At 35.5% G+C, this 22,743-nt stretch overlaps 2 protein-coding genes across 2 annotated transcripts; both read left to right on the top strand.

Annotated features, from left to right (window-relative positions):
* The first annotated feature begins 2,034 nt into the window (after positions 1 to 2,034).
* scarb2c (scavenger receptor class B, member 2c) lies at positions 2,035 to 13,042 on the top strand. Its single transcript, XM_054612049.1, has 12 exons — positions 2,035 to 2,254; positions 2,979 to 3,136; positions 4,583 to 4,727; positions 5,391 to 5,582; positions 5,771 to 5,862; positions 6,561 to 6,680; positions 7,627 to 7,805; positions 7,974 to 8,092; positions 10,112 to 10,185; positions 10,603 to 10,654; positions 10,808 to 10,960; positions 11,438 to 13,042. Exons 1-12 carry the CDS (start codon positions 2,132 to 2,134, stop codon positions 11,474 to 11,476), a joined length of 1,446 nt encoding a protein of 481 aa, XP_054468024.1. The 5' UTR covers positions 2,035 to 2,131; the 3' UTR covers positions 11,477 to 13,042.
* A 1,242-nt stretch (positions 13,043 to 14,284) lies between these two features.
* LOC129102859 (liver-expressed antimicrobial peptide 2) lies at positions 14,285 to 15,087 on the top strand. Its single transcript, XM_054613137.1, has 3 exons — positions 14,285 to 14,338; positions 14,497 to 14,636; positions 15,021 to 15,087. Exons 1-3 carry the CDS (start codon positions 14,285 to 14,287, stop codon positions 15,052 to 15,054), a joined length of 228 nt encoding a protein of 75 aa, XP_054469112.1. The 3' UTR covers positions 15,055 to 15,087.
* The last annotated feature ends 7,656 nt before the right edge of the window (positions 15,088 to 22,743 follow it).

The following is a 22,743-nucleotide window of genomic DNA, read 5'->3' as shown; positions in this document are numbered from 1 at the left end:
ACGTCACTCCCCCTGTGCTCTCGTGACCGCGAGGAGCGAGCACTCTTCTTTTTTCTCCATTGTGCCCCATTCATGTTCTTGTTGAAGGGGTAGGTATTTCCACACACAAAAAAAAATAAATAAATAAATTAAATAAAACACAGCTTGAATGCAGGGAATTAGAATATAATAATAAAAAAAAGACGTGTTACTCTTTTTCTGACGTAACTTTTTGTCAATTAGCAGCAGTGATTTTTTCCAGATTTTTGACCAGACCCCTGAACTCCCATGACCCATTAACTTCAAACTTCCAGACTCCGTAAAGTTGGATTATACAGTACCAGTGGACACACCTTCTCATTCAACTACTTTGAAGAATGTAAAATATAAAACATATTCTGGTTTGTTGAGCATTTGTTTGTTTACCACATCATTCCATATGTGTTCCTTCATAGTTTGGATGTCTTCAATATTAATCTACAATGTAGAAAAAGGTGTGTCCAAACTTTTGACTGGTACTGTACATAAGAAAATAAAGTTGTATAAGAAGACTTTTTTTCCAGATTTTTGACCAGACCCCTGAACTCCCATGACCCATTAACTTCAAACTTCCAGACTCCGTAAAGTTGGATTATACAGTACCAGTGGACACACCTTCTCATTCAACTACTTTGAATAATCTAAAATATAAAACATATTCTGGTTTGTTGAGCATTTGTTTGTTTACCACATCATTCCATATGTGTTCCTTCATAGTTTGGATGTCTTCAATATTAATCTACAATGTAGAAAAAAATAGAAACCATTGAATGAGAAGGTGTGTCCAAACTTTTGACTGGTACTGTATGTTATCAATAATGCAGCTCAGACTTGACAACGATCCTTAGAGGACCCTGCTCAGCTTTTCTTTTCTTTTTTTAGCACATCATGATGTGTGAACTGCTCTTTACGTGTAAAATCTGTGTGCATCATCTCTAAGGTTGAGAAACTGGCAGTCAAACAAGTTGTGTTGATGATATGTCGCAACAGCACTGCAATGCAACTTATCAGAGCAGGTAAGAACGTGTCTGAGCTGTATGGTTGTGCTGTTGAGGCTTGGGATAATGGTACCTGGTCTACCTCACTGTCTGTGTGTCTGGTATAATAAACAACAACAAAAAAATAAAAACATTCAAAGAAAGTATTCAAATGTTTTGATTTACAGCCAATGTCTGTTTCAGTATATATATATAATTCATTGACAGTCTGTGGTGGTCTATTCAGGTTGTCCTGGCATATGTGAATATATTTCCTAAATGAGTATGAACAGTATCTTTGAAATTGTGTAATTTTGGAATTTCGGTCTAAATAATCAGAGAAAGGAAAATGAGACAAAAAAAAAATAATAGCTCTAAGGTTAGTCTGCTTAACCAAGATGTGCCCTCCTTCATTGAACAGTTTGACTCAACAGGCATGACTCCAATTTATAGACCAACAAATGATGTTTGCAGTGGCATTACGTCTTAGTAAATGTCAAGACAGTGACATCTAGTGGAGAAGCCATTTACTACACTGGTGCTCCGTATTGTGAATGATATAACCTGTTTAAATAAAGTGAACAAATAATAAAGTAAAAATGTTGTAAAACAAGCCACACGAAAAAAGGCTATTTGCATATTTGCATAGGCCTTTAAGAAGAAATAAATATATATATACATTTAAATATGTATCAAAATGACCTATAACATACTGGGATTTAATGAATGACGTCGTTGTCATGCGATTAAAAACAAAGAGTATTTATCTACAAGACAGATATTTTTTCTACATTTGGCCGTTTAGCAACCAGTTAACGTGGGGAAAGAACAATTGCGTCCGCCGTCTTATGGGTGTTAATGCACTGTAACATTTGAACATTTTCAAAGATAACTTGCGTTGAATGGGCCTTTCTAGCAATCACCTGAGTGTAATCGTCATGGTCTCTTGCTCCAGGAAGCCGCCGACTTTCGAAGAAAGCGGAAGTGGTAATAGGGAATTATTTCAATCCGGATGTGTGTCTTTGATCCACCGAGAAAGTTCCCTGGGCCGTCAAAACAAAAACAGCAGCCACACACAGGCGGTAGCTAATGTCAGTGAGAGATACTGCCGTAAGATATCATTGTGCTGTGTCACCATGCTACTGAAATCATGTTGTATTTACAGCACCGGGGTTTTTTCCATCCTTGTTTTGATCTCGGGAATTGTTTTGGCCTTGTCTAACGTGTTCCCGCATTTCCTACAGTCGGTGGTTGAAAAGGTAAACAATCTTATTCTGGATACGTTTTTTTTTTTATAACAACCTTTGAAAAAAACTCAAAATTGAGTCACGTTAGACTCTTTTTGGTGACAGGTAATGTTTAGTGAGCTTGATTTGACCAAACAGCAAACAAAGGCTGCAAGGTTTCGATTTCGTCACTGAGTTTCATTTAAAAAAATCTTGTTGGAGAGCTTTAACAACAGGTCTTTAGCTGACTTATATAATTGATTGTTTCACTAATGTTTTACATTTAGAAATTCAATTTCAATAGACATTACATTACATTACATTACAGTCATTTAGCAGACATTTTGCTTTTGCCAATACTGCAGTAGATGATGAACAAGGGCGAGGCCAACGTCTTGTCTATGGCTTTTGGGGTGGGGCTGTATTATTATATCAGTTTGGTTTTAAATGAAGTATCTAATGATACATCATTACCATAAACGTATTATGTTTCACATTTTAAAATCTGTAACGTAAACACTTGTTTATATGCCACAGTTATTATAGTCTATTCCTGCTTGGTGATATCATCACGTCTTTGGCCTATTTTAATGGGAATCAAATGATTAATCAATACCCCTAATCCAAATGGTGGTTTTACCACATGCAGCAGCGTTTGTCATATGATGTGAAGACAGCTTAGTCAGCAGCCAACTGTTTGTCTGAAGTTGCACATTTTTCTGACGGTAAATGTAACCCACTGCTTTGTTCCTCATAGGAAGTAGTTTTGAAGAATGGCACCGAGGCTTTTGAGGCCTGGGAGAATCCACCGGCCCCTATTTACATGCAGTTTTACTTCTTCAATCTGACCAACCCTCTGGAAGTGCTGGATGGAGACAGGCCTGCTGTGGTGGAGATTGGTCCATATACTTACAGGTGAGTAAAGGAAACGAGAAAGATTTTACTCCCGTTTCTCTATTCATCTATTCAATAAAACAGAAGTACAGTTGGCACAGTAAAAATCAGCACAGAGATCTGAAACGGGGATTCAATCACTGTTGCAATCAATATTCCTCCTTCTGAATGAATAGAATTAAACTGCAGAAGCCAAAGTTAAAACCCTTCAAAACCAACTTACCAACTGATTACAGATCATACAATGGAAACAAAAGTCTGTCATCTTTCAAGTGAGAAAGGAGCCAAATAGCTGATGATAAGATTAACTGGAACACAAAAGAAAGGACCCAAAGATACAAAGGGCAGTGTTGAACATGACAGCAGGAACCTGCATTAGCAATAAACTATACACTATAATACAAAATGTAAGTATATAAGTCTACAAAGCAAAGCATCAACTTTCTATCAAGAATTATTCAAATAGATTGATGTTGAATGGTATTCTTGACTTGAATAAAAAATGGCCACACCCTGAAGGTGTTGAAAGAATTACAGCAACAGGTTTTGTGACATACATTAACATAAATGGTGTGACTGACTTAAGTGCATCATTTGTGAAAACCTCTCTTTCACTCCTACGGTTTGTGGTGTCAGTAAGGCAAAGTCCGTATTGTAAATAGTGTAACTTCGGTCACTGTTAAATTACTTTCATTTCAGAAATGCCGATGACAGCTTGCATAGGCGGAAGCAGAAAGATAATTGTGCAGCCTGGTCTCTGGTTAGCTTGAGGCAGCTTGTTTGCCATTCAGAACAGACAGACACAGTAGCTTTGTACAGATGCCAGTTTGACTAGCGGAGAATTAAGAATTGCATCACCGAGATATTTTTAGTTTTCTTTCCAAAAAGCATTTTACTCTGCCAAAAGGCAGTTCTTTCACATATTGGTACCTCAACAGTTTTATTTGCCCATCCATTACCTAAAATAACCCAGATCTTTTTGCCCACTTGTAGAATGTTAAAAAAGACCAGATTTGGCAGATATCTTAGTAAATATTTACTTACCTCCCTGCCTAAACATTCATAAATAGTTGCTTAGAACTGTTGAGATTCACCTTCTGTGCATCACAGTAGCTCTTCAGCATGGCTCAACAACTACAAATATATGTTATCCTTTTTTTTTAAATCACATTAAAATGCGTTAAGAAAGGAAATTACTTTTAATGAAAGACATTCTTCCTGCATTATGCTGCAGTTAAGCCAAAAAATGTGATATTTAATACAGAACTTTTTTATTATTTAACAATAGTCATTTATCTGCAATCTGAGATGCAGATACTGCATGTATAGTAAATGTGAGAATATTGGCCAACTATTCAAGGTTTTTATTTATATTTGTTAAAATATTTGACTATAGCAATGTAACAAGTGATTCTTTACAGTTAACTTATTTCAACATTAACCCAGTTGTTATATTTTCCTGCGCAGAGAGTACCGGCCCATGGAGCAAGTGGACTTCCATGATAATGGAACCAAAGTTGCATCTGTCAACACTAAGACCTACATATTTCAACGTAACATGTCCCGAGGTCCAGAGAGTGAACTCATCAGGACGGTCAACATCCCCGCAATGGTGAGCCACAGAAATCTATGAACTACTAGAGTTGTTTGATAATACAGTTATTAGAGAGTTAGAGAGTCACTTTAGTATTATTTTCCAGTTTTATTTATTTATTTTATTGAGCAGGAACTTACATACAAAGAAGTTGTGTTATATTAATATTGAATTAGTTTTTTAGTTTTCAGTTATATTTTAAGGCAAGATATCGAAGGTCAATAGATAATGTCTTCCGTGTTACTAAAAGGAGTAACATTATTTTTGAAACAAATAATGAATACTTCATGCAACCACAGGTTACAGCTATTTATTTGCATAATATACAATAAATCATTGACTCTCCTGCTCAAAATGTTATGGGATTATTTTGGCAGCCGCAAAAGAGTAAAAGTATTGTTTAAAACTGTTATTATGTTAAGATTGTTTTCCAGCTTCTACTGATTATTAAACTTTTTGATTTTCCTTTTAAGGTTACAAGAATATCGTGAATGATTTATTGTAGTGCTGAGATTGATAATATGCTATGTGGTGCTACAGTAATGTGACATCTCATGGATATTTAAAAAAAAAGAATGTTATTTGAGTAATTTATTCATTCCATTACATAGTCATCTTCATGGAACTTATGCAATATAGTCCTTCACACAACAGGTTGTCCTCCCTTCTTTTTCCTGGTAGACGGTGATGGAACAATTCAAGGACAACCTAATTATGGCCAATCTGATCTCCTCCTACATGAAGGGCACCGGTGAAGGCTTGTTCACCACCCACACAGTGGGAGAGCTGCTGTGGGGATATGAAGACGGCCTGCTCAAAGCCCTCAAAACTCTAAAACCTGACCTGGATGATGTTTTCGGACTCTTCTATAAGGTCTTATTTATGCATATGAACAAACTATTATACATCTTGTTCAAACTGGAGTGTTTATTCATAAAGACTGTTAACAAAACGTACTAATATATAAGATAATTGCACATACATTTTATTAGAATCACAGAAAATCAAGTTGCATGAGAGCTGTGAGTTGAAAATGTTTTTTTTTTTTGTTGCTCGTACAGAACAATGCTTCCAACGATGGTGAATATGTCTTCTTCACTGGCCAGCAAAACTACAAGGACTTTGCCAGAGTGGATACGTGGAACAGTGAAAGGTAATTGTCTCCACTCACCTCTAGAAAAAAACAAAGGACAGTGAATCTAATCAGTGAGAAACATTGACTACATGCAGTTTAAATGGATGAGAGCTGGATTACACCAGTGATTGTATCAGTACCACAAAGACATATGATCAATGCTTGTTTCACCCTTTTTGATAACATTAAGACATTTTCCTGCCATTGTCATATCTAACTGGATGTGTGCCTTTCATCAGAGCCATTCATGTCACAAAGCTACAGCAATGTTAATCCTCTCTATTGCACTTTGAGATTTTCTTTAATCTTTGTCTCTCTTTTAAAACCTAATTGTTTAAGACTCTTTTGTTGTGTCTGTCAGTCAGGTATGACAATGATCTTCCGTACTGGACTTGCTAGCCAGTTAGCTTTAATTGTAGTTAGATGTTTTGGGAAAATTCACTTTCTTGCAAAAAATTTGAATAGAAGATCAATGCCTGTCAGTTGAATACAAAGCTTTTATCATACTTTTCTATTTAAAACATTTAAAAAACAATTTTTGCCTAACACATTGGTTAGCAATCCTTCAATCAAAGTGACAAATGAAAGGCAGTGAAATGGTTGAGTGCTGGGCATAACTATAAATGCCTGAAACCCCTGGGTTTTAAATTATTTTCTTTCAAAATGATACAAAACAAAAATATGACCAATGTTATTTTTTGTTTGTATGTGTGCAGCACGCTGAGTTGGTGGACATCTGATGAGTGCAATATGATCAATGGAACCAACGGAGCATCTTTCCATCCGGTCATCACCAAGAATGAGACTCTCTACATGTTCTCCTCTGACCTGTGCAGGTTAGTAGACTGGCTGAAGACCATGCTGATAGAAGACTAAAGATCTCTGCAAAATGCATCAAATAATTTAATATATATTTATGTTTATATGCTCAGAGGAAGCTGAAGCTAAAGTTCTTATTCAGTAGATTTCCCAAATGTCTTGGGCTTTTTAAAGCATGAAACATTGAGTCAGATGAGCCCCAGTCACATTTGACCCTGAATTCATTTGAGGTTTCGGTCTTTCTTTCCTTTCTTCAGCAGCTTAAATTCCATTAAAGCAAATGTAGGTTTTGTTTTCATTTTCTCCAAAAACCTCAAAGATTTGAATTAAGCATAAGGGGAAATTTTGAAAAACAGTTTTGGGCACTACAATGTATTTTGTCATTCATTTTGTTTGGTTACCTCTCGAGCACAGCTGACCTTTTCAGCTTTAGATCATTTACAAAGGATTTCAATTAGGTATACTTTTCTGCCTACTCTTTTTCTGGTCTTATCTGCCTGACTTGAGTTGGCTAGTGAAATAGCTCTCCCCTCAGTCATGATAAGAATTTCTTCCTAAGCCTTTCCTTCAGCATTATTCCTGTCTGGATATGGGATTAAGAGTACCTATTTAACCAGGCTGGTGTTGGGTTCTTTAATGAGGTCACTGTTAGCTTACTATCTATTTAGTGCTGCTTAAAACAACTAATATCAGCTCTCTAACCAGAACTGGGAGTTCAACATATGCAGGTCAATTTACTGACAGACAGCCAAGGATTATAAGGTCGTAACATGTAAGACCAGCGCAACCTTTTAAGTTCTTTGGTAATACCCGTTTGTGCTGTGCAGGTTTTCAGTAAATCAGCTTACCACATAGCTCATGTACAAGATTTTGGACAAAATCCCTCTCCTTTGGTCCACTTCCAGCTTTACAGAACTTATTTGTGCCTGCAAAGATTAACCAGCATCTCACTCTGTTTGCAAGGTCTCTGTACGCTCTGTATGAGGAGGATGTGACGGTAAAGGGGATCCCTGGGTACCGCTTCAGTCCCCCTAGCGAGGTTTTTGCCAATAAGACCCTGAACCCAGCAAACGCAGGCTTCTGTGTCCCCGCTGATAACTGCCTGGGCTCTGGCGTGCTGAATGTCAGCCCATGTAAACAAGGTAGGAAGTGCATTAAGCAGCTGTTCTGTCTAAAAAGCCAGAATAATGTTTCAATGTGTCACTTAGAAAGTGTTCTTTATAAAGCTGTTTCATCAAGTTGTTTTTCTGAATCTGTTCTGCTCAGTATCTTTCATAATGTTATCATAACTGAATCTTTTGTGTGTTTAGGAGCTCCCATCATAATGTCTTCACCACACTTCTACCAGGCTGATGAGAAATATGTTCAGGATGTATTTGGCATGAAGCCTCAGAAAGAGCAGCATCAGACTACGATTGATATCCATCCGGTAGGACTTTCAACTTTCATTCTTAAAAATCCTTCCAAAACATCGGTTGGATTAATAATTTGTTTCTGGTATTTTTTCCCTCAAAAAAATAGAAATGAACAAATATCAATGATATCAAGTCATCTAATTACACTCATTTTCCCTCACTGAAAAATCCCAAATCTGTGAGTATTGAAATGTTTTTATAATTTTTTTTAATTCTGTGTGCTCTGGGGATTTCAAGTTTCCACTTCACACTTTCAAACTTTCCCTCTTTCACAAATTCATCTGAAAACAGCCTTCTAGTGTCACATTCTGCACAGTGAAGGTCAAACATCCAATTGAAGTAACAAATAAGCAAAAACATTTTTGAGCAGAGGGGGACTTTAAAGATGTTATTTGTTCACACCTTGTTTTGAGCCATTCTTTACTTTATTTCGTGGAGAATCGGATATGGAAGCATCCAGTATAAAACTTTCAAAGACAGCAACATTCATGTTTCCCACTAGATGGTGAACTATCTCAGCTGTGGGGCTGCTAGCACACGGTGACCCGAGAAGCAGTGGTAAACAGTAGTTAAAGATTAAAGCAGACATGGAACGGAGCTGTCACCAAAGATAAGCTCTAACAGCTCTTATCATGTTTATTACTGTAATAATTTGATGCAGCGTGTGGTAAATACATAATAAAGAGAAGCAGACTGAAACAAACACTTCCAGGAACACAGTGTGTAGCTGGACATCTGTTCACCCTCATACACAGAATTAATGCATTTTAATGCTTTGAATACACAGGAGTGAGGTTACTATTTGGAGAGCAACCCTGCAGGTATAAACTACCATCGTCATGTAGTAAATTCGAGTTATGAAATACAGAGCCATATTCTGTGATGCATCTCACAACTTAGTGCAATATCTATATGTTGTCTTACAGTGTTTTGTGACAGTGGTGGTATTTTGAAACACCTACATTACAACAACAATTTTGACAAATACAATCCACAATAAAAACAATGAAAATCGTACAGTTAATGAGTATACAGTCAAACAATGTGTTTATTCTAACCGTTGTAAAACTAGGAGCTAGTATTGGTCATAGGGATTAACTCTTGCTATAACAACCTGTTTTTGTTCCTCAATATGACACCAGTTGGACTCCTGCAGGAAAGCCAATAAACTACTAAGACATAAATAAGTCACATATATAAGTTAAAGTCTAATAATTAGATAGAGTTCTGTTAGAGCCTTTATTTGGTAGCAATGCAGTGCTTGCTTTGCATGGATACTTTATTGAACTCCTTTTTTCTTTTTGCTGTGTATTTTTTAAAGGTCTGCAATGATACAATTTGGAATGTATTATCTAGTAAATTAGTTTGAAAAGCAAAATAAAAAGTGGATTTTGATGCACGATTATGAATTCTGATAAAATATTCAAGTAAAAAGTTGACGGAAATATGTGGAGAAGAACAGTTAGTCGATTTGCTTTATCCAGCATGCAATTGCAACACACTTTCATTTTCCTATTCATAACACTTTATTAACAAACACTTATTTAAGTTATGATGGTGGCATCATAACTTAAATAAGTCTTTGAACCCAGTAAACAAGCTACTGTTTTGACTGATGATCTTCTTTTACTGTAATCTGCACTCTGCCACTGCGTGAGACAGGTCAAAGTCAGTTGGCATCTGTCAGAAATACTTGGTTAGGGTACCTACAACCTCATCGGGAGAGCAAACCACCTCCACCGGTAGCGTCAGGGCTGTGATTTCAATTTGAGCCACCTACAATTAAGATGTATGCAGATACATCTCTGTTAAAGTAACTACACTCACAAACTACACTTACTGCAAACTGTTTGCAGGCCGAAGACCTTTAACATAGCACACTGTCTTGGCAACATGTGGTATTGGTGCAAAATATTATTACTATAATGAGGCATAAATGTTCATACATCAGGAGTGGCAGGTGTGTGTATAAATCTGCACCCAGATCAGTGCTGTTATGTTTCTCTCAAACAAAGTTTAATTCTGTTTTGCAGCTCACAGGAATCATCCTACAAGCCGCAAAGCGGCTCCAGGTCAACGTGTTTGTTGAGCAAATTCCCACCTTCAGGTAATTAGTCTCTTGTTACTGCACCTTTTGTCATAAACACCTCTGTCACCATGTTGGCTTAAATTAAACTGGTTTAGTCCAGAAAGAGTTGCCAATACGATAGCTGTAAAGCAATCATGCCTTCATCATCAACATGAGTGGACTTTTGGACAGTCGTGGCTCACTCGCTGTTCATCTACTTGGCATCCGAAGGAACAACCAATCTTGATATAATCTTGAGTTCAGACTGGATTAACATGTTATCAAACTTTAATGTAGACAAATTAAATGTCAAGAAATGTCATTGTCCCAATGTCTCTTTGCAATTTATACATTAAATCATAGGTGTTTTTTTCTTTTTAGATTACTAATAACGATAATGCATGCAAATTTATCATAGTGTGTAAATCATTGTGAATAATCTCATTTTTCTTTCAGTCAAACAGGAAATGCGAGGACAGTGATCCTCCCTGTGGTTTATCTCAATGAGGTACAAAAACGCACAAACACACACACCAATTTGTCATTCAGTCATAAGTTACATATATGAAATGACAGAATATCAAAGTACTCTATGTTTTTCCATCACTGGCACTTTTCTTAGTTCAGTGTTTGATGTTGTGTCACTCTCGTATTATTTTAGAGCGTCGTCATTGATGACACGTCTGCCAGGAAGCTGCAGAAGATCATTGTCGAGCAGAACGTCGTGGTGAACATTCCGTTCATGCTGATCGGTCTAGGCATCATTCTGGGAGGAGTCTTCATGTTCCTGATGTGTCGACAGAAGGTCCCCGGGGTGAGCATTTGAGATAGACATTGATTGGGTGTGTGAGGTCATTAGTTCTGCAACTAACAATTATTTTTATTATCAATCAATCTGTTGGTTATGTTTTTCTTTAACAGATTCATTTTTTTTGTCCATGGAATTTCATAATAAATTGTTTTGTTTGACTATCAGTCCAAAACGTAAAGCTCATGTGGTCATGTAGAAAAAAAAACATCCATTCCATCCATTTTCCGTAACCTGCTTATCCAGTTAAGGGTCGCAGGGGTGCTGGAGCCGATCTCAGCTGTCAAAAAAAACCATACAAAACTTAAAACATTTCTTTAAATTAAAATTAGATAATGTTATAGTGGCAATGGTTAATGTTAAATATGTATTATTGTACATTAAGTATGTTGGATATCTTTGTATGTACAGTTTGTCAATTGATAGACATTTTTTTCAACACTCTGTGAAGTTAACTTTTTTTTGTCTGGTTTTATTTTCCAGAGCACTGAAGCTGAACGACAGCCCCTGATCTCGTCATAACACCAAACAGTATGTAAAGAGAAAGAGGATCGCCATATTTGCAGTAGAATTTCACATTTCATGGGTTCAACGGATCTGCCATTTTTTGCCATTAACACCAAAGTAATAGTTTCCATTATGCACAACAATTCCACATTTTAATCAGTTTTTTTAATCCAACGGTTTTAGGAAACAAAGTGAAAAGGTTTGTTACAGGGATGTTGTTAATGTCTTCCTTACAAGTCAGTTGTAATGAAACCAAATATATACCCCCTTTTTTAAAGTAAATCTTAAGTATTTTTATTTTTTAATTTATGGGATTTTGGATTGAAACAACATTGATTTAATAGATTAAATCAACTACAAAATGTAATCTGAATTCTCTTGAGGGTCAGCTCTGAACCAATCAAACCTACAGGAATTTAAGTGAAAGTGATTAACCATAGCCCATATTTATGAGTGAAACTGCTGCTTTTATATATATATGTGTGTGTGTGTGTGTGTGTGTGTGTGTGTGTGTGTGTGTGTGTGTGTGTGTGTGTGTGTGTGTGTGTGTGTGTGTGTGTGTGTGTGTGTGTGTGTGTGTGTGTGTGTGTGTACGTGACCATAAAATGAATGATGAAGGAATTACTTTCAGCTTGTTTTGTTTTTTGAAATGGGCCAGTTATCAGTTTTTAGGTCTGGTGAGACTGTTGGTGCATCAACAAGAAGAAAGTTTATACAGCTGTTTTATGCAAGTGACATTTTCTTCTTTCACATCAACATTTCACTTTTTTTGTATTGTCACAAAAAAATAAGCAGTGCAAGCTCTGCAAAACAACTGCATAATGTTTTATTACTGATGTCATGAATCTGTACAGAACTCAGCCTCCTTTTAAAACCATGTACTGTCCTGTTACCCTCAGTGGAAATCAAGTTATCCACAATATATAAATACTATAATGTGGAATTCACATCCAAAAGTATTAAACATTATCAGTATAAAGGGAAAGATTTTTGTCTGGTGTGCAGTACGATATCTTCTTTGCCCTGATTCAAATACTTTGCCATATATGTGATATTTTGAATTTTCTACTGATATCCTAAAATCCATGTATGAACAGCTTTATGTTAGTGACACTACTGATGAATATGTTGACAAATAGAAAATTGTGTTATTCCTTCTAACCACTAGGAATTGTCCATGATGTTTATGGGTTCGATTTTGCACTTCTAAACAGACTTCTATCAGATTATTCTAACTTTATTTAAGTTTTTTTGTTTTTATCATTGGGCTACATCTGATCAAATTAAAATGAAATTGATTTTCTGTCCAGAACTACATAGAATGTGACTGCAATGTGTAATTTGCTATTTGAATAGCCACTGTTTCACACACATCACTGACAGGTCGCCTTGTGTTCATTTTGTTTAAGTCTTTGTCAATGTACAACAGAGATTATTGTTTACACTACTACTCCTACATAGTAAAATAAATATGTAATAACTGTTTACGTACTCTCAATAGGTCACATATCTAACAATTTGCAAAGTGTCTTGCCATTTGCTAAAACCTCATTAAACCTGGTGTGCTTCACATTCTCTGAAGGCGTGTTTGTCTTTCCTCCTTCACAAATTGCAAAATGTTTTGATAAAGGGTTGAATGGTTTGTATAAAGGCCAGCAGTAAAGCATGAATCGCCTTATGATTAACTTCACGGGCTGGTCTGATAAAATGACACACACACACACACACACACACCCCTCTTGATTTCAACAGATGAATCATTAGAACTAATAATTGTACAGCGCAATACCTATTAACCTTCCATTTTTGTAAATAATTACTTCTTGTTAACACACAAAGTGTTTTAAACTCAACCCTAAAATGTTCCTCTGTGAAATTATAACTATCAACAATTTAGCATTACACTCTTATCATTTTGCTTTTTCATTCCATGCATTCCCCTTCCATGTCAACACCTGGCGCTTACGTTACGCACAATGCAAATCCACCGCCTAATGGTTGGTAATGTTCATTTTTGTATGAATGAGTTGTGTTACGCTAATAGCTACAAGCCTGAAGCTTTGGTTTGTCTTAAGTGGCTTCCTCAAGTTACGTTAGAATATTCTTTCATTCATTTTCCGTAACCTGCTTATCCAGTTAAGGGTCGCAGGGGTGCTGGAGCCGATCCCAGCTGTAAATGGGCGAAGGCAGGGTATTCAGAACATTTTACACAACTTGTATTGCAAAACTCATCAACTTCATCGGCCAAAATGTCTCAGTCATTATCAGGTAACTAGCTGAGGACTGTCAGCCTTCAAGAGATTGTATCTACAGTAAGGTTGCGAAGTGGTAAGCAGTCACATTATGTGGAATCCTCACGTTCTCTCTGTGTTCCCTAAGATTTCCTTCATTTTCCTCCCACAACCCAACCCTATGCAGCTCAGATGAAATGGAGACTGCAGGTATGGTGTAAATGGGTGGATGGATACACTTCTACAGTCCATGACACATTATAAGGTTTCAGTTCGATACCTCTGACGTGGAATTGTCCTCAATTACAGGGTTAAAGTGTACTTTGACTCTCTGAAGATAAACTTTGACTTTGGCTGCCTTTATACAACTGATAAGTACCACAGATCAAAGAGGTTTGCATCTGACTTGAGATCAGCTTCTCTGCCAAACCTCAACCTCAGTCATTAAAGTAGCAAATTGGAATATTAATCATTCAAATCTGTCAAAAGCTAACTCCTCCCCTACCCAATTAAAGCCTTTAATACAAGTGCTATGGGACAACACACCAGCCCCACTGCAGCACTGCTTCTCTCTTGAACTTGATCTGCAGTCATGAAGAAAATTGTTGTTCTCTCAATTTTTCTGACTCTGATCTGTGCCATTCAGGTAGGTTAATAACTTTTCTGTTACTCTAACTTTTGCTTTATATTGTGTGTGCTAACAGAGAACACAATGTCTTTTGATTGTGGATGGAATTTGATTGTATCACCATAAATCATGATGTTGATCACAGTTCTTGAATTATATTGTATTCTCCTCAACAGGTCGATTCACTGCCAGTTCCTGAAAACTGGAAGGGTTTGATCCAGCGGACCAAACGGTCACTCCTGTGGCGTTGGAACAGCATGAAGCCTGTGGGTGCCAGCTGCAGGGATCACTTAGAGTGTGCCACAAAATACTGCAGGTACAGCTGAGCTTCTCAGACATGTTGAAACCGTATTCTGACATTTCACTCATTTAGGACACATTTCAAGCTTACATTTACAGATAAAAGAAGAATGTGTTTCTCATAAATTAAATGTATTACTTTAAGGGCTTTTTATATTAATTTCTGTATTTTTCAAATGTTTGTCATTAATGTGGAACAAGATATATTCCTTTTCAAATGGCACCCCATGATATTAAATAGACATAATATTCCTCTGCGTGGTTTTCACAGACTCTATGAAATGATATCTCTGTACTGTATTTGTGTAGTGTGTGAATTTTTATCCACGTGCATTTTGCATGGCGTGGACAAAGTCACAAAGTAATAACACTGCAATAAAGTTTCTCCTTATCTTTACAGGAAAAATGTCTGTTCCTTCTGGAGGTTCACCTGAAGAGGATACACAAACAAAATGCCATCATTAATTAATCTGCTTTATGGACCAAAGCAACCGAAGAAGATTCTGGCTTGAATTTAAGATTGGACTCTGTGCATTCAGTTAAAGTAATTTGTTTTTGCACTGCACTGCAGAAAAACAAAGCTGTAAATGATGCATTTACATGAACAAACAAATGCTTCAACTAGAGCAATGTTGATTGTTTTAATTTTAATATACCTTGCACCAGACAGACTGTATTTAATGTTTTAATACAAAATTATAAATATTCATGCAAAGTTTGTGGGACGCTCTGAGTTTATTGGTTCATGTTATTATCATATATTTATTTGTACATATTGTAAACAATGTAGATATTCAAATATACTTGACTTTTTTTCCCACAAAGTTGTATTGCCCACATTTTTTTTGTCAACAAGCTCAGAACAAATTAAAATATTCCTCACACTTCCTTCTACTCTGTTAATGCAATGGAAGAAGATAAAAACTTTGATGTTGGTTGGTTAAAAAAAAAAAAAAAAAAAAGGGATTTTTCTTTTTTTTTTTTTTTAAATGAAAAATTAAATATATTTGGATTCTTGGATTTGGTTCCAATTTGCAGTAATAGTGCCCTGACATCTGTCCTACACCTCAAAGCAATATGATAAGCAAAGGCTGTCATTGGCGGAAATTTCAAACGGATATCTTTTTGAAAGAAAATTACTTTTACTTAGATAATATATGATGTTATGTTGGCACAGCTCAGGCCATCACATTTATTAGAAACTTTGTGCAAAAACATAAAGGTGCAGTAAGGCAAAAGATAGAAAGTGAAGAGTAAACGTATTTTGTATGTAAACATAAATTGTTTTTATTGCTTTTATACTTTTGGATATATATCAAAAATAACTCCATTTAACCCTTGCAGCTCAAGATTTCAAAATGTATATGTTTAAACTAGACACTCCAAGCTCCACTATAAAGGATACTGTTAGAACTTTTCATTTCAAACACATTTTTAAAATTCTTTTTAGTTTTTAAGTTATTCTCAATTCCATACTCTTTCATTTTTTGTCTAATTCTACAAGTTATCAGATAAAAAATATAATAAATAAATACAATAAAAAAAGACATACAAACACCATTCCAACTTCCAGAAGAATCTTTATCACATTTTTTACAAACTGAGCTGTCAGAATATGCACGCTACAGTGATGTCACGTCAATCTGTTATGAACAAAAATACAAAACAAAAACAAAAACGTAAATTAAATGTCATATTTATCCAAATTACAAATAACACAACAGTGAACAAGACTTTTTATATGATGAGTTTTATTACACTCATAATATTCTTCTCATTATTCCAGTTGCTGCCCAAATAGCACAGACCAACATGTTACTAGGATTGGGTGTATGTTATGTTATTACCTTGTGCTTGGCCTCTGAAATCAGCAGCGTTATGCACACATGCCCAGTCAGCCTCTGATTGGTTGACAGACTTGACCAAATTCATCATGGGATATCCTTTAATATTGTCACCTACTTGATAGCAGTACTCAGTCAAAAGTGATGTCCATCCTCTTCTTCCATGTGATTTAAATATGTTGGATCCAAAATTATGCAACCAAACAATTCTTAAAATAAAAAATAAAAACAACGCGAGTGCCCTCAGTAGGCTCTAGCTTATGGTATTGTATAATATGGCATAAAAATGTCATGTACAATATCATGGTATAGCATGCCATAAATAGTCAAAATATAATGTGCCACAAAAGGTGTCATAAAAATACGATTAAAAGTCAAAGTATATTATGCTATAACGGTGACACAAGTATCGAGTATCATTAAAAATGTCTTAGTTTAGTATTCCAAAGAAATGTATAATGTAGTATGCCATAAAAAATGTCAAACGTATAGTAAAAAATAAATATTGTAGTATGCGTGAAAAAGTCATAAAAAGTAAAAAGAAAAGTTTAAAAAATCTCAGAATATAGTACACTTTTCCAGTACGGACCTCAGTCATTAACTGGCTGCCCAAATTGTCACTCAGTCACCAAAGCTTTCGGCATCACCGTTTCGGTTGCTGTAGTGTTAGTTATTGTCGTAGTTGTTATTGTAGAAGCTGCTGTAGTAGTTGTTTTTGACGTTGTAGCCGTTGTTGTAAAAATCTTTGTTGTAGTAGAAGACACAAAAGTATGTGAATGTGAAGCAAATTCCTATGTCTTCCTTTTCTTCTTTTCTCCCCAGCAGAGTGCAAAGTTCCAGACCAAAACTGAGGACGACAGAGTTTCTTCAAGTTGTCCACAATCTTCTTCACATTAATGACAACAGATACAATGAAAGATTGAGGAGTGGAAGGAAATAATTTGATCTCTCAGTTTAACACCAATGTCATGTTCTAGGACTGAGCCAGTGACTTTCTCTCTAACCTTTCAGTCGTTGGTTCCCCACACCCACCATTAAGGTAAAACTGACAATAAACTCCCTCTCAATCACAATGTTAGTGTTTGGGCTAGTGCAAAGGTCTAGTTTGTTGCTGCCACTGACTAAAACAAAACTATGAAAACATGTAACTTATCCACTTAATAACAATTTGCATTTTTTCTTTATTAATGGACCTCTATATCCTTCCTACCTGTAGTCAAAATAATTGACAAATAAACGCTGTATTGAGAAACTGAATTATTTTTGTATGAGGAGTGCGCAGGTTCGTTTCATTACATGCTGTAACACTCTTGTTGTGATCCACTATTTGTTAAATAAAAGTTATAAAACTCATTAGTTTGCCTGTGTTTTTGTAGCTTCCTTTGTAGGATTTGTATGAATGATTTGTTTGTAGAGAAATTCAGGGCAATACAATACTTAAAATATGTAATAAACCTTTTTTTATACAGCACTTTTCTTAACAAGGTTACAAAGTGCATTTCTGAAGTCAAATATGTTACGAAATAGCAATTGAGTGTGTCAGCTCAGAAAGCTCAGGGTGATAGTAAGCTACTCCAAAGGCTTTAGGCTTTTTGTGAGCTCAATCCTTTTGTGAAGGAGACTTTTTTCTGACTTTTTTCAGCATACTGTACCGTGACCTCATTTGATATGATATACTGTGACTTTTTGTGACTCTTTTCAACATACTTTTTTCAGAATGCAATCATTTGACTTTTTAAAAAAAACATACTATTACTTCTTTTTTTGACACAGTTTGACATTTTTTAATAGCATACTGTACCGTGACTTCATTTGGCATACTATACTGTGACTTCATTACTTTTTTCAACACACTATACTATGACTTTTTTATTACTTTTTTCAACATACTATTTTATGACTTTTGTTGACACACAATACTATAACTTTTTTCAAAATACTATACTATGACTTTTTTATGACTTTTTACGACATAGTATACTATGACTTTCATCATTACCATTTTAGACATACTATATTTTGACTTCTTTCTGACTCTTTTTGACAACTTTTTAACATACAATAAAAATGACTTTCAACATACTGTACTATGATTTTTTTTAACATAGTATACTTTTTTATGACTTTCGCTGGAACGTTAGACACAAAGCACTAAGACACACTGGCACAGAGACAAGGGAACACGGGGATTAAATACAATGGGGAGGTTGTCAGAGACAAGAGGAGTGGTAAATTACACAAATTTAAACAGTAAATTCTGTCAATGCCAAAATAAAGGAAACATAACTAAAGGGGCAGATCGAAAGATGAAAATCACAGGTGTTGCACAGAAAAAAGAAGGAAAGACAACAAAGACAGAAAGTCAAACAAACAGGGGGCACAAAAGGCAAGGAACTTCAAAATAAAGCAGGAAACAAACTAAACCAAAACCAAGATCATGACATTGTAAAGAATTGCTTTAATGCCGTTTTTCAACATACTATCTTATGATGTTTTTTTGACAAACTTTATTATGCATATTTTAAGATTTGTTTTGCTATAATATTACTTTTTTTTAACATATTATACAATGACCTTTTTATGATTTTTTCAACATACTAAACTATGACTTTTTCATGACCCTTTTCAACACACTATATAATGGTTTTTCATGACTTTTTCCACAGAGTATATTCTGTCTTTATCAAATACTATACGATGACGTTTACACCATTACACAACATACTATACTTTTTTTACATATTATACTATGACTTTTTATGCCTTTTTTCGACATACTATATCATGACTTTGAAAAGCCTTTTTTGGCATACTATAGTGCGACTTTTCAACATTCTATAAAACTACTCTTTTTTTGTCATACTAAAATATGACTTTTTATGATTTTTTACAACAGACTATAATATGACTTTTTGTGACATTATACCATGATTTTTTCAACATACTAGACTATAATTTTTTTGACATACTATACAGTGACTTTTTTCAACATACAATAATTTAACATTCAATTGTTTTGACACATGAAACTTTTTTAAAAACTATACACATTAAAAAGGCTGTATACTTCTTCCGTGTGGATCCTCAGGAAGAGCAACTTGCTCTTATTTAGTTTTCAACATATTCACAAAAACACTGTTCAAAGCGTGTCTTAGTTAAACAAGACTCCAAAGACAAATCAGATATGTTTCGTCATTTTAATGAAAAATTAACCAAAGAGGCATCCAGGAGGACAGCAAAGTGTTTTTTTCCTGTTTCAACAGCTGTCATACCTACATTCAGCTGAGAGTTACCAGTGATTCAAAAAACTGAAACACAGGGTCTCGAACAACATTTGAAAGAGAGAAAAAGATCGTGGCAGGAGGACAACAGTTGATAATAAACATAACACACAGTGTTAGATTATAGAGGTTAAGAAACATATTTACTTGAATAACAAAGCTGTTGCAGTTAAATGTCTTAAGTGTGTTGCTAATGGTTGTACTTGTTACTCTTATTGTGTGATGTTTGTTACCATACCGTCTACACATTTTCTCTTGCTTAAATAGGGTTTCAAAAAGGGTCATTGTATAAAATGTTAAAAAAGTCATACTATTTTATGTTAAAAAAGTCATACTATTTTATGTTAAAAAAGTCATACTATTTTATGTTTAAAAAGTCATACTATTTTAGGTTTAAAAAAGTCATACTATTTTATGTTTAAAAAGTCATACTATTTTAGGTTTAAAAAAGTCATTAAAAAATCATAGTATGGTATGTCGAAAGATGTCATAAAAAGACAGTAAAAAAAAAAGAAAAAGGAAAACATATGGGAATATAATTCATGTCATTGTGGGAAAAGAAATCAAAGTCAGAAGACTATTCCAGTGCGCCACTATCGCCACAGTGGACTTGGCATAAAACAACACATACAGCCAGCCATCTCCTAAAAAACAGGAGACGGCCAGATCAACTTGTGACCACACTAGGTGTACTTAAGGGCATTTTGACCTCTCTGTGTTCTTGGCTGGGTTGTGAGAAGTGATGGAAACAAGTAAGATACCAAAATGGTCTTAACTAGGCCTTCATGGACAGTATGGTCACTGTGGATCTGGCTGCCTCCTGTCTGTATGCTGCTGTAAGTGTTGTTTTTTGCTACGTCCAGTTTAATGATCACTTTATACTCTTCTATCTGCCTCACTTTCACTGTTAAACTTTGCTTGATATCGGTTTCCTAAAACCTTAAGTGTCCTAAAACCTTAAGTGTTTCCCCTTTAACAATTATTTGAATGTTAATTTACTTTATTTCCCGCCACCAACTTCAACTCCCATCTCACTTCCTAATGCGTCACTTCCTTCTGCCGTTTCCTGTTCATTGACAGTTGTCTCCGCCCCCTGTGCTCCACCCACCGTCGGGCGCTGTTTCCGCGTGGTCCTAGTGCTAGAACCATTTTTTATATTTTTTTGTATAACTTTAGTTTTCGGTCTATAAAAAGTCTATGGGTTCAATATGTTCTTCTTGAATAGTGGTTTAGGGGTATGTCTCTACTGTAAATTACGCCCTTTCCAATACCTACAGTATATAATACAGGTTACCTTGAAATAGGTTGCATCAATATCTGAACTCTTGCTTCTAATTTTCTCCACTAGAGGGCAGGCTGAGGCAGGTTGGTTTCATTAAATGACTATGCCACCCTTGCACATTTGTCATTTTACCGTTATATTTGACCATTAAACTGTAGTATTTTATAAGAAAGTTCTTTGAAATTATCTAATTGCTTTGTTAGGGGTTACACTATAACTTTCTGCCTTATAGCTCCATTGTTAATGCATTCCTACAATTACACCGAATAGTTCTAAAAGCATGCAAAAAATGATTTGTTACTGATGAGGAGATTAATTATTCGTGCTACTTTATTTTTTCGATGAAGATGGTTAAAATAACTTCATTTTAGATAATACAATTATGAAAAGGTAGGAATGAGATATCTTATACAATGGGAATAATGTTAGTTTGGTATGATTAAATGTAAGTGTGTTTGTTTTTTTGTCATAGGGTATATGTCTAATACATTATATAGTATCTCATAGTTGTGACTGATCATTATAAACCTTCAAAAAATGTCCAGGCTCTGTACTATCACTAGTTATATGTATGATGTATATAAATGTATTTGAACAAAATGAAAGGCTTTAATAATGAACTCTTTCTCTAACCGGTGTCTTGGATACTTTGAGTGGCAGACACTTCTCCCTGTTCATTGGTTAAGGCCTCCGTGACGGAATGTCTCCGTCAGGATGAGCGCTGCTGAAGCATCGACGTGGGGACCGCTGTCTCCGTTCAGACCTCGATGTCAGTCGGGTTTCATATTACGCTATAATATAGTTATACATTCCCGGTGTACGCCATTGATTTTTTTTTATTTTATATATCACGGATATCAGTTAATAGAGCTTAAAATATTAGCTTTATTATGCATCTTTGACGTCAGAGGCGCGTTGAGCACTCGCGTTGTTTTTTTAAAATTATTTTAAGAATTGTTTGGTTGCATCATTTTGGATCCAACATATTTAAATCACATGGAAGAAGAGGATGGACATCACTTTTGACTGAGTACTGCTATCAAGTAGGTGACAATATTAAAGGATATCTGGAGATAATCTGTCTTCATGCATACTTTGCCTTGAAGTCAGTTATTCTCCTGTAATGATTCTAATCCTTTGTCTACTTTATTAAGAAGTTCGGTCTGTCTTTGTGTGATAGCGTGTGTGGAAGAGAGAAAGAGGGAGATGCTTCTTCTTTCATGGGCGGTTCTTTTGGCATGCACCTCTTGTTGTCTAACATGTTTTCCTACTTAAGCCACTTTGATGTTTCATTTTCATCATAAAAACCAACACATACATACAAACAGGCATATTGTCATGTAGTTCAGTCCGACATCTGTGACCTTCCTCTTCTCTCTGTCCATATACTGTATGTCTTTGCTCTGTAGATGCAGCTGGAACATCCCATCTGATCATATTTAACTGCATGTAATTGAGTTCATATTGAAGATTTCCCTCACATGAATACAGATTAATATGAGCTGTAATGATGTCAAATTATCAGAGACATCACTGATATCAAGCAGCCTCACGATCCGATTCTATTTCCAAGCACAACAACAACATCAGTTGACCTTAGACTCTTTGCTTCCATAGAACCACGCACTCCCATCCCTCAAGTGAGATGGCTGACTTGACCTGACAGACATTTACAGTGAGATAGTTCAGTTAATCACAACCATCCCAGCGTGCTCC

This window comes from Anoplopoma fimbria, chromosome 14, assembly GCF_027596085.1.
Source record: "Anoplopoma fimbria isolate UVic2021 breed Golden Eagle Sablefish chromosome 14, Afim_UVic_2022, whole genome shotgun sequence".
Classification (NCBI taxonomy): domain Eukaryota; kingdom Metazoa; phylum Chordata; class Actinopteri; order Perciformes; family Anoplopomatidae; genus Anoplopoma; species Anoplopoma fimbria.
Note: the sequence above shows the minus strand (reverse complement) of the source record. Positions and strands in the feature narration are given on the sequence as shown.